The sequence below is a fragment of the Lepidochelys kempii genome, chromosome 4, assembly GCF_965140285.1.
Source record: "Lepidochelys kempii isolate rLepKem1 chromosome 4, rLepKem1.hap1, whole genome shotgun sequence".
Lineage (NCBI taxonomy): Eukaryota > Metazoa > Chordata > Testudines > Cheloniidae > Lepidochelys > Lepidochelys kempii.
The window spans coordinates 98528822-98549722 of record NC_136383.1 but is presented as its reverse complement, the minus strand read 5'-3'; the positions used below and the strand labels follow the sequence as shown (position 1 = coordinate 98549722).

The 20901-nt window shown below is 41.3% G+C and overlaps 1 protein-coding gene across 5 annotated transcripts in view; it reads right to left on the bottom strand.

Annotated features, from left to right (window-relative positions):
* Positions 1-20901, bottom strand: part of RELL1 (RELT like 1) — a 57708-nt gene that overhangs the window by 12954 nt on the left and 23853 nt on the right. The window contains exons 6-8 of one of the 5 annotated variants that reach the window (XR_012158694.2): positions 18678-18904; positions 13174-13207; positions 6221-12460 (exon numbers count right to left, since the gene is read on the bottom strand). Coding sequence is in view for 4 of the 5 variants with exons in the window: in XM_073342312.2 (XP_073198413.2) it covers positions 18724-18904 (181 nt within the window). In the remaining variant the exon portion in view is untranslated. Of the gene's footprint in view, positions 1-6220; positions 12461-13173; positions 13208-18677; positions 18905-20901 lie in introns of those variants that run through there. The other 4 variants (XM_073342309.2, XM_073342310.2, XM_073342311.2 and 1 more) reach the window with 4 other exon arrangements.

Here is a 20901-nt window from a genome sequence, read left to right as displayed (position 1 = left end):
TGCTGAGGAACATGAGCACATGGAGCCGCTCTGATCAGCCAGGGGAGTTGAAGGGAAGGAGACACAGAAGTGCCGGTATGGGGGTGTGGCACTGTTTCTGAGCCCTGGTTTCCATACTAAACAGTTAGTGATAAACAAGACCTTATTTTACTCTTACTCATCAAAATAATCTAAGTGCACTGTAGCTATAATTAGATTGCATATTTTAATATGTAACAAAATTAATAAATTCTAAATAAACATCATAATGAATTGAATGAACTCAAAACAGTCATAACCTTGCCCAAAGTTAGACAACATTCACTTATATTTGACTGATTTCTGATTTATTTCCCCACCATATTTGCTATCCCTGGGTATTCCATCTACCCCAATGCCCCTGCCTGGTAGTTGTTATTAGCATTGTTAAGCCATCAGTCACTGTTTTATACATTTCTATAAATTCAAACAAGCACTTTTAAGAAATTGAATCAGGTTCTCTTCCACTCTTACATCTGCACTAGTAGCAATGGTGGATCAGGCCTAGATTACACAGTGGTACTGTGCCTTCACTTGCAAACCCACCACGACTGGAGCTATATTAGTCATAGTGCAAATGGGGACGATTTCCCAATAATTGCTACCGTACGCAAGGCTTCCCTAAGCCAGTTACTTCCTACAAGTGGTGGTTAGGTGGTTATTTGTAAAAGCAGCATTGTTAGGGCCATTTTGCATCTCACTTGTACCTCTAAGGAGACCTACTAAAATAAATGAGTTTTACTCCTCTCATTTGAAGAATTGCTGTGTCCAGTACAGACATAGCACTACCTCTGCCGCTGCTGGATACTCAGCACCTTCAGCCAGATTCACCGACACAGAAGAAACAAGCGTAGGAGGAACAAGAAATACAGAGATTTGGGAAAGGGGGAAAATTAAAGAGGGGGGGGGCAATATCTAAAGAGAAAAACAAACAAAATGAGGGCTTGTGTACATACAAAAATTGTACTACTTGAAGCCTTTAACTAGTCAAGTACAGTTAAACCCTGAAGACTGAAAATCTACAACAAAACATGCAGAACATAAAGGAGCAGTGCTAAAGGGACTGAGACAAATGAAGGAAGATCTCACCCACTATAGTACTTGGGTCCTAGTTCCATCATCCTTACTCAGGCAAAATTCATTCTGAAGTAAATGCAAACTGTGCAGAAAGAAACCTAAATCCAGCTGCAACAAATCAAATTTAATCTGCCGGTCCAGTGAGATGAGCAAAACATTGTGATAGGTAACAATTCTGTATTTTATCATGGGGCACTACCATTCCAGTATACTGAAGACAAGAGAGAATAAACTGAAAAGCATGAGGGGGAGACATTCAATCAGTTAAGCATCCAGGAGATTAATTGGCTAAAACTTCTCCTGTGTACCTACTGCTCTTTGCAACTCCCCCAGCCTGACTCCACCTTCCTTCCCTCCTTCCACTGCCCTCCCCACCTCACCCTACCCTACTATGTGGCCCCAATCCACCCCCCAGGCATGCTCCTGCAACCCTAGCCCCCCCTCCGGCTCCAGCCTAAAAGGGAGGGCTCCCCAGGCTCCTACCTCCACTAACTCCCCCTTCCTCACACTGGAGTAGTGGCTGCTGCTGGCCTGCGATGGAAAGACGGCTCCACCTACTCCAGAGACTCTGCCCTACTCAGTGCATGCAAGGGCACCCTGCAGCCAATGGGAGCAGCTAATGCTGCCACTTCTGAGCACAGTGATCTCTAGCGGCGGAAGGAGGAACTGCAGCAGACAAAATTACTGAGCTGCCTGTGGGTGTTTGTGTAATACCTAGTAACCCCTACCTTTCCTGCAAGGAGCAGGAGGTAATAGACGCTAGGGGCATGGGAGCAGCTGCTGCTGCTATACGCAGGGTTTGATTAATTATCACACCCACCTTGAGAGAGCATAGAGGGGAAGATAGACTGAAAACCATGATTTATCCTTTTTAAAGTCTCACTACTTGCAGGCTAATCTCCGCATTTTTGCAATCCTGTAGCTACAATGGATATTGGGAGTACATGTGTGTGCATGGATGTAGTGGCTAACTAACCATCCATTGTTCTTTGTACGTCTGGTTACATTCCAGAGGAAAGAACATTCGTGTTACAGACTTTTAGCAAGTTCTGGTTTGTATTATTAGGGCAGACCTCTAGGTCTGTAAGTGCTCTGAAATCCATATGTATTGCCTTGAAGTATGGTTTCACATTTCACAATGTTTTTTTGCTCAGACCTGGGAATCAATCCATGGAGGTGATCCTGGCACAGGGATCTCAGTTGCTGGAGAGTCTCCCCCCACGCCCCCAATCACACCCAGTACCCCTTTGGGGGAGTCAAATTTAGAATGGTATTTGCTAGAGCTTAGGGTTCATTTTACGCTCACATCTAATGTTCCTGACCTAAATAGAGTACACTGAGCATACGCAGACAAAGGAGTTAAGAGGAGCTGAAAAAAGTATAGCTGCATAACTCAAAGGGATATGCCTAGTCTTTGATTATGAACTACACAGTCCTAGTTCAAGACCAAGCCTCCTCCAGAACAGAAATCTGGAAAAGGGGTGAAAGCATATTGCTAAATTCTCTCAGTCAGAGGTTTTTTTTAATTATTATGGGGTAATGTAATCAAAGTGTTTTTGAACAAAAACAATTGGACATATTCAAATACTTTGTAAGGGGGTTAGGAGACAGGAGTGTGGGGAATACAAGGAGCAAGAATTATGGGGAGTGGTAGTAGGAGGGGGCTCAGCTGAGGGAGCAGGAGGGGAAGGATAGGACACTAGGAAAGGGACATGGGGGGGGAGTGGCTGGGGAAGTATAGGTTCAGGGGCACTTGTCAGTCCCACAGCTTCCCCTCTTGTGTGTGGGGCCAACTCTGGTTGAGGGGATATGAGCCCCTCTCTTTACCTTTGTGTGCCAGGATCTGGGGCCTCTGCCCCTCTATAGGTGACTAAATCCCCCTACTTATCCACCTTATGTGAGCTAGGCAATAAGAGGCCGTGACCCTCTGGGGGTATCTCAGCCCCTCTGCCTCACCTGTGTGTGTCCTCTGAGCTAAGCTGAGCTGTGGGGAGGGATCTAAGCTCTTCTCAACCTCTCCCCCACAATGTAAGCTGGTATCAGGGGGTCTTGCCCCTCGAGGTCTGAGCCCCACTCCCTGCCCCCTATGTGAGCCAGGATCTGGGGAAGCCCTGCACCGCTGAGTAGGGAGCTGAGAAATACAGGTATGCTTACAGAATACACCATGAACACACTCCTGAGACTGGACTGGAGCTGAGAACGGGCATGCTTGTTGCACATCACAGGTTCTTCAGCACAGAGGAGGGGGAATGGGAACACTCAGGTCTCTGGAGCTTTCTATGCTTCAGGTAAATGTATAAAGCCCCTTCCCTCCTTCAAAAGTCCCCCTGTGACACTCTGTACCTCAGGGGAACACCCTACTCTCCCATGTTCATTTTTATAAAATGATTGTGTGGTATCCAATGCAAAGTTTGTCATGTTGGGTGTCTTCAGAAGGCTCATGATGCACTGAGCATGGTTGTTATAGTAAGGTTATAATTTCATATACATAGTTATGAGGCTGAAAATGTATCCTCATAGCTTAAAGCGAGCCCATGCAAAAACTCTCCAAGAACAGAGAGGCAGTTCACACCTCATCAGGTCATGGATGGGACAAACCCTCAAGGGAGTCACCCCTTCCTTTAGTCAGTTTGGAACTGCAATGAGGTAATGCTCACCTGACTCGGTGGGATGGAGGGGGGGGGGAGGCAAAGCCAAGAGGAAAGAAAGGACATGATAAAAGGGAGGCACATTGCCATGCTCTTTCTCCCACCTACATCTACAGACACCACCAAGTGACTGAAGCACTGATCAAAGGGGAGAGCCTTGCAGAAGAGCAACCAGCCAGCCCGTGGTGAGAAGCATTCAAGTTGTAAGGACATTGAAAGTGTTACAAGCAGCTTAGAATGCATTTTGCTTTTATTTCATTGGACCAAATTTGACTTATGTTTTGACTTATAATCACTTAAAATCTATCTTTATAGTTAATAAATTTGTTTTATTTATTCTACCTGAAGCAGTGCGTTTGGTTTGCAGTGTGTCAGAGGCTCCCCTTGGGATAACAAGTCTGGTACATATCAATTTCTTTGTTAAATCGACAAACTCATATAAGCTTGCAGCGTCCAGCAGGTATAACTGGGCACTGCAAGTTGGAGGCTCCTAGGGTTGTGTCTGGGACCGGAGATATTGGCTAGTGTCATTCAGTTGCACAATCCAAAGAGCAGCTTACATGCCAGAGGCTGTGTGTGAACAGTCCAGGAGTGGGGGTTCTCATAGCAGAGCAGGGTAAGACTGGCTCCCAGAGTCAAGGAGTGGAGTGACCTAGCAGATAACACCAGAGGGAAACGTCACACCCCCTTTCAGCATTACCCTGTGCTAGGGATCTGGATCAGCAAAGCAATTGACAATGATTGATTTTATACTATATTACAGCAGAAGCACCAGCTTTGCTTCAGTTAAGGTTAGGAAGCCCTTCCTGTTTAAACAACTCTTCCAGGTCCTCAGGTGGATTGTCTTCAAATTTGCCATTGCTCATGGGAGAGTAGGAGAGGGTAAGTCAGTCATGGTGGGGCTTATTTAAGCAAGGGGTTCCTGAGATACAAACCTCTGGAAGAAAAACATCATTTCCTACAATTCGAAGTCTAGCAACTTTGAAGTTTGAAACCCATTATGCACAGAAGTCAAAGTGAACTGTAAATAGTTGAGTAAAATCCACTTCTGTCAACTCCATTTTTTATTTAATTTTATTTTGAAGAAATGTAATCTGAAAACAGCAAATAATTGAGATGGTGCCCAAACTATTTTTGAAAAGAAAATACATTTCACATACAAATGGTAGCTGGGATAAGTGACTATGGATGGGAAAGGATAAGGAGTTTGGGTGGAAGGCCCAGCTGGGGATGGAAGGGGGGCGGGGGGAGGATGATGATGATGAACCTAGCCAAGACTTCATAACCAAGGAAGTGGGCAGCCCTCCAGTAAGCTGCTGCTTGTAATGTGTACACAGCAACAGAGGACACAAGACAACAAAGAGCATCTTCTTATGTGCCAACAGTCCCTACAGTGTTAACAAATGGCTTAATGGGATGGGAGAAAGAGAGTGAGATGGAAGTATTGGTGCATGTGTGTGTGGGGAGAGGGGCCTATCTGTTGTGTGGAATAGTGATAAAAGACATACAGCGGTCTTCTCTTATGCACTTAAAAGTTACGGTAGCCACCATGCGGTAAAACTGTTTCGATTCTATGCCGCACATAGGCCATGTCTGAGAACTCTCACACGGGCACTGTTAGCAATTAGACCTTAGTACAATTATCCCCATTCCACGATAAACAAAAAAGGTAGAGCTGGGGGGGAAGGGGGAGGGGGAAGAGCACAGTCACACAGCAACCATGTGGCCTAGCAGAGAGACCTGTACATTGGGCCTATTCAAGGCTCTGCCACTGGCCTGGTGGGGGACTTGGTCAAGTTACTTTACCTCCCTGTGCTTGTTTCACATCTGTAAAATGGGGCTCAATGATGTAAAAGTACTTTGAGATCTACTGATGAAAAGTGCTGTACAAAACTTCAGTTTTTTTATTACCTAGCCCCACTAATGTATCAACTGCAAACCTAGGTGAGCAATGGCCTAAATGACTTTTTTTTTTTTTTTAAATAAAAGATTCACTGACAAAAAGATTAGTTACCATAGAGTTAAACAAAGTTGGCTGGAGTTCTCTCAGGCCCTTCCAGAATGTTGAGATCTCAAGCCTCTGAAAACCAGGAAAGGAAGAGTTAAGGGAGAATATTTTGGATAAACATGTATGTCATGGTGTCTGGAGTGTGGCTCACAACTCAGTGCGCCAAACTCAGGTCAGATCGTCAGAAAACAGTGCACACACCCAAAATGATGGTATATTCTATAATTAGATTTTACCAAACCAGTAACAAGTGTGCACTCCTGGATTACGATATTAGCCTTACCACGGAGCACAGATGGCCCCCTTAGGCTCTCCAGTGCATCTTGCCACTCAGACAAACCAGACTTTTGTGAAGAAAGGTTATTAAAACCAAAAATCACCACACATTAGGTTACTCCCAGCCCCAAAGGTCAGTCACTTTTGGTGAGATGTTCTGGATCTCACCAAAAACAACGCAAAAGCCAATCCGTTAGTAAACTAAAGATTTATTAGCAAAGAAAAAGAAATGAGAGATACTGAGAGGTTAAAGCAGGTAGAAGTTACAGTTTGTAAGTCCAAATGATGGCAGCAATGTGATAGCTGCTCGTTTCTCAAGTTCTCTCAGGGTTGCCCAAAATGGCTTTGGGGACCTCTGTCTTGTACCTGGAACGCCTCCTGACAGCAGCCAAATAGATCACAGATGCAGAATCGCTCCCAGGGTCCCTTCTTATAGCTGAAAACAGTCTGGCAAGCATTACCATCACAGCATGGGTCCGTATTCCCACGGCTGAACACAGAATGACCAGCCAGGCTTTGATGTCAACATGTTCCTTAATTAACATATCCAATACTCCAATCTCCAATGGGTAAACATAATGTAAACATAAAGTGATAGAAACAATTCTTTATAGTTTTCATGCAGCTTTACACCAAGTAAATTCACATTTATTTAACACTAATATATTTCAATCCAAGGCTACTTAAGTACAGGTCAGAGACCGATGAAAATAATTCAATCAACATCCCTTTTGATTTCTATCAGAACGAGTGAATTGGCCTGAATATTGATACTCAACCCTTCTCTGATATTCATACACAAGTGAATTGCCTTGTTGCTCTATTCTGAGCTAGACTTTCTGCATGACATAGCTGGAAACCTGTTTAGACCGCATCACAACTTACTCCCACTTGGGAGGTGAGAGACACAGGGTCCAGTCCCCCTGCTCCAATGATTATTTATCCGGAGTGGAACATCTTCAACAGGAGAGATGGGGAGAGACTCACATTCAAATATCCCATATCCCAGTGGGTAGGGTGTTTACCTGAACAGGGGAACAATCTTGTTTAAATCCTCTCTCCTCCCCCAACATTCAGACAGAGGAGGGAACTGAACCTGCATCTCCCACATCCTCAGTGAAGATTCTAAACACTGGGCTAAAAGTTATAAGGGAGGCATTTGCAGCATCACCTCCTCCAGCCATTTCTTGCAAAGAATGTCTTAGTCACTTAACTCCGGGTGAGGGTTTCCCGGATGTAAATCCCAAGCAGAGTGAAGCATCTACAGCTTGGATTTAGGTGCCTAAATTCCAGAGAGAGGTGGGGCTTAGCAGTACAGACAGAAGGGATGTGTCCTTTCGGTTCACTTAAGCAGGGGGCTGCCTAGGATGCTGGCTTTTGTGGCACCTAACTCAGGCCTTGTGAATTTCAGTGATTTTTCTTGGTACCTAAAAGTTGGGCATTGCAACACAAAGTCCAGTTGTGCTTCTGGGGCTAAGCTTTTTCTGGGCTGCTCCAACATTTAGAAGATTGAGACAAAAGGAAAATGGCTCATCCTGCACCATGGACTGCACTACTCAATTAAAACAACCCTTCACAATAGCTTGAAAAAGGCCTTGTTTTCATGATGCAGGTAGAAACACTTATATAAAATAGCAAAGGTTGCAGGACATACCTATCCTGGTGGCACATTGATAACCCAATCTGGGTTAACCCCAGTAATAACTTGCTTTGGGTCTCCTCCTGATCCACCCTGCAATGAAGTCATAATTGTACAGTTGTCATAACAGTTATTACAGCTTGCTGTCATGGAGATTGCAATGTGACAAAGAACATTGTAACTTCACTGCAGGCCAGGCTGAGAAGCAACAAATTCAAATAGCTTCCTGTCATCTGTAAACACGGCAAAAAAAATTACACGTGAAAAATAAATTGAGAAATGTGCACACCTAATATATTTGACACAGATTCTTCAAATCTTTGGTTTAAAGCGCTAGGTCATCGGTCTTCCTAGATTAAATATAGATCAAAAAAGGATCTCCAGGAGGTCCTTCACTGGAAGGTAAGCAGCTCTTGCAAAAGTGAAAATGTGGCATAAATTCCTTGCCACCCCACAGAGCTTGACAATTTCACTATAGTGCAAACACAACAGCTACAAATACACAGCATGTATATATTTTTAAGAATTAAGGTTTTTTAAAACAGGAACACACAGGAGTTTAGGAACAGTTTATTATTATTATTATTATTTTTTTTTTTTTTTTACTACTTTGGTAGTACAAAAGTCTTATACAAACCATATTGTTAAAAATACAGTTGATGTCCAAGATTAAGAAAAACTGACTTCATGAAGTTTAGGTTTATTTGTTTTTGTTTTTTTTTTTGATGACGGCAATGTTTGTACCACTTATATGCAATAAGATCACACATTTACCACATTTTTTTTCTAAAGTGGCAATACACATTTTACTTCCCACAAACATCAGCCTTATGTACATAATTAGAAATTCATGTTAAATAATTACTAGATAATCTCAACGAATAAGATTTTACATGTTAATGTACTGGATAAAAATTTTGCATATTTCTAATGGAATCAAAATAGCAACTAATTTTAAATTAAGTAAAAAATAGCATATATATTAAACATTTTCACTCTTTTGAGCATATTTACTCGCAGTGTTAAGCCACATATTACTAAAATGTGCTCCCATCAGAATAAAATCTCAGGTTTTGGGATACTCTACAATTGCACATCTTCATATTCAAAACAATCAACTGCTTAGTTGACTGTGTAAGTACAAAACAACTTTTACTCTAGAGTCCACATTTTCATCCAGTAATTTTAATATTAAAAATACTGTCACATATGTACACTTCAGTTACCTATTCTCACGATATCCTGGAATTCTGAAATTAATATACTGGCACGATTTAAATTCCTTCTGCATACATTTTAGTATGCTGTAGAGCTGTTCATGAAAAGAGTGAAATCTGCAAACATAAGGGGAAAACACAGTAGGCCAAGGATTTATCAATTTAAGTATCTCTTTTAGTAGTTTTAAGATTATATTGGTAGTCTGAGTTAAATCTGAGTGAAGGAATATATCTTATTTACACTAATAATGAAAAATCTATTAAATCTTTGTATTTACTCCCAAATAGCAGTCGGGCTCAAATAAAAGTTACTTTTGGAACTCCGATCTTGAAAACTGTAAATAAAACATTTGTTAAAAGACTTAATTTTATTTAGAATTGACAAAAATAATTGGTTTCTCTTGTAGGTCTGAGATTTCTGGACTACATCTGCCACCTACCGATCAAGTAGAGCACAGTCAGCAATGTAAACTTCCCTATATACAGTGTTGCCAACTCTCATGAGTCTCATGATAATTGTTTTCCTTAAGCCCCAGCTCCTGGAGTCAAGGGATGTGTGATGATTTCAGCCTTCATTCTTAAAGAAAAAGTAAGTTTCTAGCCCTCATGGCTAGGGAGAAAGCTTCAATATGTGACCTCCAATGCACCCTGAAGGCTCAAAGAGCAGAAGGCAAACAAACATCAAATCTATTATTTTTACATAATCTCATGATTTTTGGTGAGCCTAACTCATGATTTTTGAGCTTTTGGGCTTTGCAATACTGCTACAATATTCCTCATTCCTGAACTTTAAGTGGCAACCTATGGGGCATGTGAAATGATAGCCAGGGGAAAATCTTTTGCTGTTACACATATTGATAATTAACAATACATGCGCTGGTGGAGAAACCTGACTTTCAGAGATAAAGAAAAAAATTAGAGCACTTACTCCGACTAAATAAGATGGACAGTATTCATTTAAAAAGACAAGGTGGGTGAGGTAATATCTTTTATTGGACCAACTTCTGTCTCTCTCTTCAACAGAACTGGTCCAATAAGAGATATAACCTCACCCACATTGTGTGTCTAATATCCTGGGACCGACACAGCTACAAAAACACAGCATTTATTTAAAACATGAATCAGTTATAAAGACATTTACAAGAAGTTTGTGAAGCAGATTAAACTGCTTTATAGTTTTCTCATGATTTAGTACAATCCCTATTGACATGCATTAAAGCTACAGATTGATATGTATTCTTGTTAGGCACGCAGTAGAGCAAAAGTGTCACTTTTCAGTTTCTGTTATACAGCAAAGTCTGCCAAAATATCACAAATGCTCCCAATTAAACACATCATTTCTAAGGCAAAGTGGTAATCATGGCAAGCAGACACAAACAACAATTAGCACTGCTTAACAGTCACTGATTTTGTATGAGTCACACTCAAATATGAATATAAGAAAGGACACTGATATTATGGCTTAATAGTTGGCACAAATGGATTGAGGGTACCTATTTTCAGAGACAGACACTCTGAAGGACATGGGGCTGCTCTATAATAATATTTGAATACTGTATTGTGTGCTATATGTTTGATTGTTGTCAGGCAAGTTTACTATATGATATTGTCTTAGTTTAATAGCAGGTTGTTGTAAAAAACAAGTAGGAAGGCAAAACAATGACTCAAGATAATACATTCCTCAACAAAAAGTATGTGTGTGTAGACAATGGCAGGGCAATTGGCTCAGAAGAGGTGGGCTTGACCTTCAATGGAGCCCACCAAATTGGTTTTGAGCAGCAGAGTCCAAGCACAGGAATGTGAGAAGACTGGTTAAAAAGATTCTCTGGCCAGCAGTTAGGTAGTTATCGGGAAGCTGTTCAGGGGAAACAGACTGACACCCACAGACACCTAACATGGTGTCTGACAAAGCTAGGCCTTTCTAGGATCCTCTTGCAGAGTGAAAGCGCTTTGACAGGACAGACAGCATGTAGGCCTTTTGTTGTTTAAAAATCCTCTCTCTCATGTTTTACTTTGCTGCTAACTGTTAAGAATAGAAAATACTTTTGTTTTCAGAAGGCTGTTTGGTCATTGTATTTGCCACTGGTAACAAGCTCCCAAAGACAGACCAGCAGGTGCTGAATGTAGTTGGACCTGCTGGCATAAGCATGCTTGATTCAATGCCCCACTTTCAATGGGGGAGAATCACCACCCCATGGGAAGTAAACACATGAGGCTCAGGAAGTGAGGGGTATACTCAGAGACCAGACAATGATCAAAAGTGCTGTTATCCCTGTAACCATGACAGCCACCATGCCATAAGTTTCTTATTTGGAAATAAAGGATAAAGCTGTCCCCATATAATACAACTTGCCTATGTTTTCCATTGTTTACATTGCTAAGCTAATTAAATATTTTAATTTGGACACAGCAGTTAGGAAGTTCTGGTGGAAGAACATTTGCTTTCCCAAAGGGTTACATACGTTTTTCTTTGTAAGATGAAGGCAAACCAATAGGCTGCTGACCACAGGATGCAGCACTGTCAGTGACTCGAAATATTTTATTGGCTACAAGTCTTAAGTGCTTAGGACCTACCCCTGCATAGATTCCTTCACAGAAACTATAAAGAGCTACAGTGACATAAATACATTTCCTATAATAGTACATCTCCTAAGTTTTCAATTTCAGCAACATGTTATCAAACACACTTCTAAAAACCCCATCTGCAACGGAAACAAAACTATTTACCCCACAATAAAACTGACAGACTTGGTTTTCCTTTACAAAAGTTACTTTAAGTACATTGTTGACAATGCAACAGAATGTCACTCATGAACAAGTGGCCTGATTCACTGGTACATTGGAGCTGCCCTGCACCACTTTGAGTGCACAAAACAATCCGGAGTCCAACTTAACTGGTCACTGAATGATCTCCTGATCATTGAGCTCCTAGGCCACCCTTAAGTCCAGCTACAGGGGCTCTGGTGAGGAAAAAAGTGCAAGATCAGGAATGTTCCTGTATCTGGCAAATTCCTGGCTGCTATAAGGGCCCAGAGGGTCACTGGCAAAGACAGATTAAAGCAATTTACAGGCTACTCTAACACACACCACTGTCTAGACAACCAAGAATTTGGGAGAAGGGTCCTCAGACTGGAGAAGATAGCACAAGATATTAGTTTAATATAGTGAATAGTGTGTGCAGGCTTTTTTCAGCATGCTCAAATTTAAGTAATTGCCTTGTATTTAGATTAACAGAACTTTAAATCAATAGCAGATGCCTTACAAGTAAACTTACAATTAACTGAAAAAAACCCCTGTATGCATACCTTTCCATTATGCCGGGTTTAACAAACTGATTGTGAATAACTAACCTACACACAGGAATATATGGTGAGCCCTGCCACAGAATTCAGATTTGCTTGATCCATAGTACAACGAGCAAGAATACAGACCAATATTTCTAACAGACTTTAGGAAGTCAACCTATAGAGAAGAGTCACATGAGTTTGAGTGTTCATTTCCATTCCTTACTCTGTGTCTTCTCCTCTTCTCCGTGCATTTTCTCTTCCTCCTTGTTGCCTTAGCATAAATAGGTCATCTGGTGATGGCAAAGACACTGGAGTCAGAAAATGGTAGTAGAGCACACACCCTAGTACAGAATCTGTGACAGTGCTGATGCTAGTTAGGGTGCATTTTATTTATTATGAACAATTTTCATTTATGTATTTAAAGCTGAAGTTATACTTAAAAAGGGAAAGAGATAAATGTGAGTTTGTTTTTTGTTTTTTTAAGTGAACCTGGCAGATTTACCTGTGCTAAAATTTTAATGCATATCAGAGTAACTTAAGTGTTCTCAGAAAACCTGAGGCAAACAAGAAAAATTGTTCTTCTTAACCTCTGAGGATAGGACAAGAAGCAACGGGCTTAAATTGCAGCAAGAGCGGTTTAGGTTGGACATTAGGAAAAACTTCCTAATTGTCAGAGTGGTTAAGCACTGAAATAAACTGCCTAGGGAGGTTGTGCAATCTCCATCACTGGGGATTTTTAAGAGCAGGTTGGACGAACATCTGTCAGGGATGCTGATAATGCTAGATAATACTTAGTCGTGCCTTGAGTGCAGGGACTGGACTAGATGACCTCGAGGTCCCTTCCAGTCCTATGATTCTATATGTTCAAAATTTGAAAAATGCCTTTTTTTACATAAATGTAAAATGACATTCTTAAAATTTTAACCTTGTCCTGTGCAAAGATGAGAATTTTACCAAGTGCGTAATCTATTACAAAAGACATTCAAAGAGCATATATATCTACCTTAATTATATCACTTCTCTGTGGCGCTCTGGTGCTGAAAGTTTAAGATGACACTCATTAGTGGGTGTGACAATGATTATACCTACTTATCTTTTGAATTTCTATACATCCTGTTATGGTTGTATCTAGTTTATCTGTACTGTGATTTATAGATTTTTTTTTTCCCCTAGTAAAAAATTATTAGCATTTTCTTGCAGCACATGGACTATCTGACATGAACTGCACTTGTTGCTCATTTAGTAAGGTTAGTACTGTCTCTAAAGTACTGTGTTAGCTGTCAATCTGAAACTAGTAAACAACAGTTATCTGAGGGTGGAAAAGTAATTAACTTGCTAAAACAACGAGTAGTCCTTGTGGCACCTTAGAGACTAACAAATTTATTTGGGCATAAGCTTTTGTGGGCTCGAACCCACTTCATCGGATGCATGGAGTAGAAAATATATAAATACATGAAAGGATGGGAGTTGCCTTACCAAGTGTGAAGATACCTTTAAGAAAATGTCAAAGATAACAACAGATTCCATAATTAGTTTTAGGATGAAGCAGGCATGTATTCAATTTAAATAGCTAAACTTCAAAGGGATACTTTGAAATGGGAAGGTGCCTTTTTTGTATTAATGGAGATTGGGAAGAAGTTACACAAGGTTTTTAGGATTTTAATTAAATATGTTTCAGAGTAACAGCCGTGTTAGCCTGTATTCGCAAAAAGAAAAGGATTACTTGTGGCACCTTAGAGACTAACCAATTTATTTGAGCATAAGCTTTCGTGAGCTACAGCTCACTTCATCGGATGCATATTGTGGAAACTGTAAGGGGTTCTCTTCTGTGATTCTCTCTCTCTCACATACAGCACTCAAAAATATTTTCCACAAACCTGGATTTGTGCTGGAAATGGCCCAACTTGATTATCATACACATTGTAAGGAGAGTGATCACTTTAGATAAGCTATTACCAGCAGGAGAGTGGGGTGGGAGGAGGTATTGTTTCATGGTCTCTGTGTATATAATGTCTTCTGCAGTTTCCACAATATGCATCTGATGAAGTGAGCTGTAGCTCACGAAAGCTTATGCTCAAATAAATTGGTTAGTCTCTAAGGTGCCACAAGTACTCCTTTTCTTTTTAATTAAATATGGTGTAACGGAGACTATGTGGTTATGTGTCTACATTTAAGGTAACAGACGAGAATGTCCAAACATGCTAATCACAAATTTTAAACATCTTAGAAAAAGCTCCACAGGGCAACTGGAATTCAATTGGAGGGGGAAAAGAGAAAGGAGGACACTAACTACAGATATTGAACTTTCTACCATGTGAAGTTTTTATCTTCTTTATCCAATAGATTGCAATCCAAATGCAAGGTCTGAGCTTGCTATGCTATCTGCAATATTTAGACTAGTTATGTTTATATTCTGCTTAAAAGTTTTTATTTTATTTTCTCTTATATGCCACGTAAACTTTTACTTTCAAAATAAATTAAATTGGTGGAACAGATTGCTATGCTGGGAATAAACTCTGACTTCCAGGAAGGCAGTCAGCATTGACACTCAAGCCTAAGCTGTGCAACTGCAGGGCTCACTTCAAAAAAGTGCTGAGAATATGCTAGCTACAGGCAGTTTAAGCAGAGGGAAAACTTCAAGGATATTAGGGCAACTGTTGGCAATACTGCACAAAACTGCCCTAAAGCAGGAATGCCCCCAGCATACAGGAATCCTCAAGTGGCACAGCAATGCTGCAACAGCCCCTACACCAGCCCAAACCCTGCAGCTGATGTCAGGGCACAGAGTTGCCTCTGCCATATCCCAGTGATCTCTATCAGCCAGAAATGTCCCCTTCATGCTGTGGGCAGCTGGTGCATAGCTTTTACGATGCCTTTGCGCCTCCCTGTCCTGCAACTGCATGAAGTCCTTTTACTGTAGCTGAGGATCAGGGTCAAAATTCTCTAGATGTGAATGTATTTCATCAACATATGTTTACTGGCTGCAGTGACAAAAAACTCTGAACAGGCACCTATCTCTGTTCAGTTTCAGTAAGTCAGGATATTTTCTTAGGAGATAGTAAAAGGAATATGTAGGTTACATTCCTGAAGTTACTATTGCTTCAATTTTCTTAAACACAACTGTGAAATAGGATTTTGATTCAATTTATATTAGAACAGCTTTTTGCCAGTATGAACAGAAAAAAACAGGGGTCTATAACTATGTTAGGGAAAAGTGTTTTAGCCATCAGTCAAGACCTGATTATGGCCTAACACTGGATTAGGCTCTCTCCCAGATGATTTACAGAACAGTTATATCAGACTGGCATGAACTTTACAAAAGTTTCCACTGAGTCCCTCCGCCACTACCCACATTATTTCTGTTTCAATAGCGAGCAACCACTTAAATCCTATGGGAGATTCTACAATACACACTAGGTTGCCTTAGATGGACATTCAAAATTTCTCGCAAAGCTATAGCAGTATCATGCATTCCTAGGGTACAGTCTATTTTTAAATTTAAAAGATACAGTAAATTTTAGAAAGCAGCTCAGGTAATATGCAGCAATACTGTTATTTAACAAATGGAGTCGCAAAACTATCAAGTTTTATGCTATCAAAAAGATTAAAGAAATACAAAACATGTCTCCTGTATCGTTTTGTATAGGTTTGAAATAAGACTATTTTATAGTAACCTTCCAAATGTACTGGAACTCAATTTTTACTTTAATGTTGTATGTCCTTTTCTTGCTGCTTCATGAGATATATTAGAAAGCCTGGATTTCTTTTTTATTAAACAAAAACTTAAAAATCCTGCATGCACGTTAAGTGTTCCCAACCTTGTCTTATCCTGGAAGACTTTATGGAGACAGGAGAACCAGTGAAACAAGAGTCTGAGTCAAGAAACAAAGATGAGAACTGAGAGTTTGGTTAGACTAGGAAAAGGAATCAAGGTTAATCCCTAGTGTAGAATCAAGTTATCACCTCAGGTTAGCTGGCAGAGATCGACTCTAATGGGAAGCAAGAAAAAACACTTTTAAAAAGTTAAAATAAAAAAGTGTTCAAGCTACCATTTTACCGCAAAAGAAAAGCAAAAAGGGCAAAGTCCATTTTTTAAATGGAAGTCCTTTGTAGGTCACTTTATGTAGGTCATTGCAGCAATAGCCACTAAAAAGCCAAGAGCTACCAACACAAGCAGGGGCACCATTTCAACCTGTTTCATACTGGAGGTCTGCTCATGGCACACACCCCAGCCCCAGGCGGAGCTCTTACCTGCCATGACATGCACCTAGGTCCCCTCCTTCAGGAGCCAGGGTTCTCTGGCTCCCGCAGTCAGTTTTCTACACTGTGGTAGCTCACCCATCCCGCCCCCTCCTCTAATCAGCAGCCGCTCTCTTCCAATGGGATGCAAGGATGGGGATTCAAACTGAGTCTGAAGGCTTGGAAGATGAGGGGCTCGCACAGCCTAGCCCACTGGGGTCAAACGACAGCAGGACCGACACAGACAACTTAACTGGCCCAAGCCAAAGAGAAAGGGGTTGGCCCCTGGGAAGAGCAGGGCCCCTAGGGGTGGAGCAGGCAAGGAAGGGGTCAGTCAGGGTGGGAGGAGGGAGCAGAGTCCCCCGTGGTGATGGGGGGAAGGACAGAGGGAGCAGGGGGTGCTGGAGCCTGGGGAGGGAAGGAGTACAGTGGGGTGGGAAAAGGGAGTCAATCTCCACAGGAAGGGAGAGGTGAGGGCATAGGGCTGTGTCCTGAGGGAGGGAGTAGTGAGGAGGAACAGACCCTGGGGCAAGGATCCTGAGGGAAGGGGAGCTGAAGAAGGATGGGGGGGGCTAGGAGCAGATAAGTGGGTCTTGGGATCCATTTGCCCTCAGAGAAGCAGGAAGCGCCCTCACCTCTTCCTGGGAAAAGGTTGGAGACAGACCCTTCTGGTCCAGAGCCATCATGTCCACTAGTGGGTGCAGCTTCAAGGACAGGTGTGTTCCCATGCTGCACTGAAAATTCTGCCAGCAGGTGCTGAGCTCACTGGGGTGTGCTGCTGGTCAACACAGATATTGACTTGCACTCCACTGACATCCCACCCACCAGGTAAGTCCCCTTCAGCTACCAGCAGCAGGCATCTCAACAGCTGACGAATGTTACACTAGTGTCCAAAGTCCTTAAATCAGGAGAAGTCCGCAGTGGTGCTAAGCACCATACAAACCACTAAGAAGGCTCAGTTCCTGTCCCACAGATCTCAATCTAATCCTTATAATTCCATATGGCACGCAGGCAAATATTATTCCCATTTTACAGCAATCAAAACTGAGGTACAGCGTCTCAACACAGACTGGAACTTTAAAAACATATCTACAAACTTTAAATAATAAACAAGACTATTTTTTCTCAAACTTTAAAATGTGCAATTTTCTTGGTGTTTGGTTTTACATATTCTCCTGTGAGAACTACAACTCAATCATTGCAGTGTTGTGTTTAAGAGCCTCCTGGAAAGTAAACAGCCTTTAAACAGAAGAGAAAGTGACTTTTAAATGTCAGTTTTACTCCCGTTTAAAGTCAGTTTCTAGTCTTATTATTTGTACTAGAGTAACACCCCTAGAATCCCAGGTAGGTGCAATATAAACTCATGGAGACTTGCCCTAGTAGGATGCTTCCAAGTCAGATGATCTATTCCAATTTTGGGATTGGGAATATCTTGCTGTATTATCTCATTCTAAATTTAAATATAAACTTAAATATGGCTTTAATTGGTGTTTGTATGTATTTTTTTCTTTCTTTATATAGGAATTAGATACAGGGCTCTTGTCAGCTAATTTCTAAGTTATTATCTGGAAAAAAAAAAAGTTTTCAGGTGCCTAAGTAGCCCTTGGAATCATGGTTAAAGTTGCCTCCCCACCCCAACCAAAATTTGAAATGGTGCTCCTGACAAGGTATGTGCACCATTCAGAGGTATCCAAGATTCCACAGTTATGGTACCATTTGATACAAGAAGCAATAACTGCAGCATTTAAACTATAGGAAATAACAGACATCTCAGATATTCCTGTGAGGCTGTGATCTGCAAGTCTTAACAACCACCATTATAAATAAGTTTGGTTCCATGCCCATTCAGTGCTTTATGCCTCTGCTGACTGCCCAAATATTTTCTAGTTAGTGCCAGTTGTGATAATGTTTTTTGTACTGAGGACATAGTCCTCACCAGCACCTGGAATGAAATGAAATAATTTACAGAGAATATGAGTAAATACAGATGTTCTTTTACACCTCTTCATTCTTTGGATTGTGGAAGCGACGATAAAAGATAAATGGATTTTATTTCAATTTAAACCTTAAATATAGAATATAAATAAATAATTGGGTAAGAGTCTGGTTAGACTTGACAAGGTAACTGAAAGGTGGTGTATACATCTTTGTAGATGTATTTTCTCTTTGTGACATTTTATAATTAACCAATGTGTGTTAGAATATGGATAGCCACATATTTAACATCTTAACAAAAGAACTCAGTGAGAATATATCTGACCCTCTCACCAGATCCCACTTTCCATGTCAGTCTATAATCTTCAGCACCCACCAGTTATTCTGTGCCAGTTCTCCCGCCTGCTCCTTGTCTGATAGGTGTGGCAGGAACTTCTCGTGATCCATGTTTGACAGGTGTGGCAGGCACTTCTCCATTGACACCTTCAACACCACTAACAGACATCAAGCTTTTCCGCTCTTTGGATGTAGATTTGTGCTCTACTTTTGTGACTCTAAATCTGAAACAAGCAATACAAGAACCCATTTAGGATAGGTTGGTTCATCAATCTTCAACATCCCAATGAGGCAAGTATTATCCCAACTATATAGATAGAAAACAAGATATTTTAAAAGGGGCTTTCCAAGAATACAGCAGGAGGGAAGTCTAAAGTTGGGAGTTCCTATCTCAAACTCTAGTGTTTGGACCATACCTACCTCTATTGGAAAAAGAAACAAGATCTCTAATTTTAAAACAAGACTACACTATTGGTTGAGCAATCATGAATAGTCCAAAAGCCAAAAAAACTGAAACAAGAAGGAAAACTGCATCTTCTGTATTTGATACTTACTGTAAAGAAAGTCAAAAGAATGAGGATTTATCTGTAATTCTTGCTTTCTTTTTAGGCAGTTGTGTTACTGGATCCACAGCTTTGGATTTCTACTCACAATATGAAGGGATTTTAAAAAATTCCACAGCACAAAATTTTAAAGCCACTGGCTCTGAGGCAAAGTATAATTCATTAGTGTCCTTGACTAGATTAAAAAGAACAATTACCCATATTAGCCCACGCTGAAGTGAAATTCACTTTATTGTGCTCCTTAAGCATCTTCCATTTCCATCCCCTCAAAGGAAGCATAAACAGTCAGACATATGTCACAGACATCAGGGTCCATGTGCAATCCAAGCACTAAACTGCAAATACTCATGTCAATATGCTATGCACATGAGCAGATGAGAGGAAGAACCTGAGTCCAGGTCTTCTGTGGTTCCTATGATGGTGGAGGCATCCATCCATTAAAAAAAAGATCGTATTATGAGGGAAATTTGGAGCTTGTAGACTTCCCCACCTAAATGTGGGAGGTAGGGAGTAATATGCACACACGTGTGCTGGAACCCTGAAGCTCCAAAGACTCAGTATAAACCTGAACGTTATTAAACTATGGGGACCCATCAAGAATTTCATGACAACAGCAGATTAGTGCAAGGCACAGGTCTTTAGGCCTCATTTTGTGCCTTCTGGGAGGTGGTACTTTAATCTCCTTGCTCCGTTTAGAGGTTGTGACTAGGATGGGAAGCCTGAGGAGTGGTGACATAGCTAGGTGAAGAAAACAGGATGAGGAGCCAGTGGTGGGCAAAAGATAGGACTTAGAAAAGGCCAGGCTGGAGGGGACACAGCAGAAGGGGTCAAGTTGGTGGGGGGGGGGGGGGGGGGGGGGGCTGTGCGCAGAAAGGGCAGACAGGTCTGTTATCACTAGGGAACATGACTCCCCCTCAGAGACTGGGGTGGAACCCATGATTCCCAAATCTCATCATTCCTTTGGTGTCAGAACACATCGGTGAAAGCCTCTGGTAAAGTGTCTCATCCCCCTCCACACAGAATGACAACAGTCACTGTGCTCGAATAGCAAAGTTCCACGTAGCAGACACTGCTGATGACCTACGTGTGTTGATACGATGCCACATCATAGAATTTCTGTCTAAGTTTGCATTTATAAAAACCAGCAGCGCGCACGTGCACACACACACTAAGAGAACATTACGGTTGTAAAGTCAAGCTCTCAAAAGATAGGAAATGCAGGTTTCTGTGCAGTCTTAATTCAGCCCTCTGAGGTGTATGTCTTACAATACAGCTTCTAATTACAGACTAGATCTTGCCTTAGTCATATCCATTCACAATGCTGCTGCAAAGGTAATTTTCCTCTCCCACTGCTTTGACCTCTCTTTGCATCCCGTCTCCCCTCTCTATGCATCCCTCCACTAGCTCCCATTTCTCTCTCCCAAGAAATATAAGCTACTTGCTTTCACTTTCAGACTCTTTCATAGCCTATGCCCACCCTATCAATTCTCATTCATTACCAAGGTGTTGGATCACACCTCCAATCAGCCCATTGCCCACTTGTTAAATTTTCAAATAAGCATCTTAGTGCATTTTCCCATGCTGTCCCTTCACACTTGGGAGGAGCTCCATATAAAATATCTGCAAAATAGCTCATCCTCCTCCTTCAAACTCTCCTT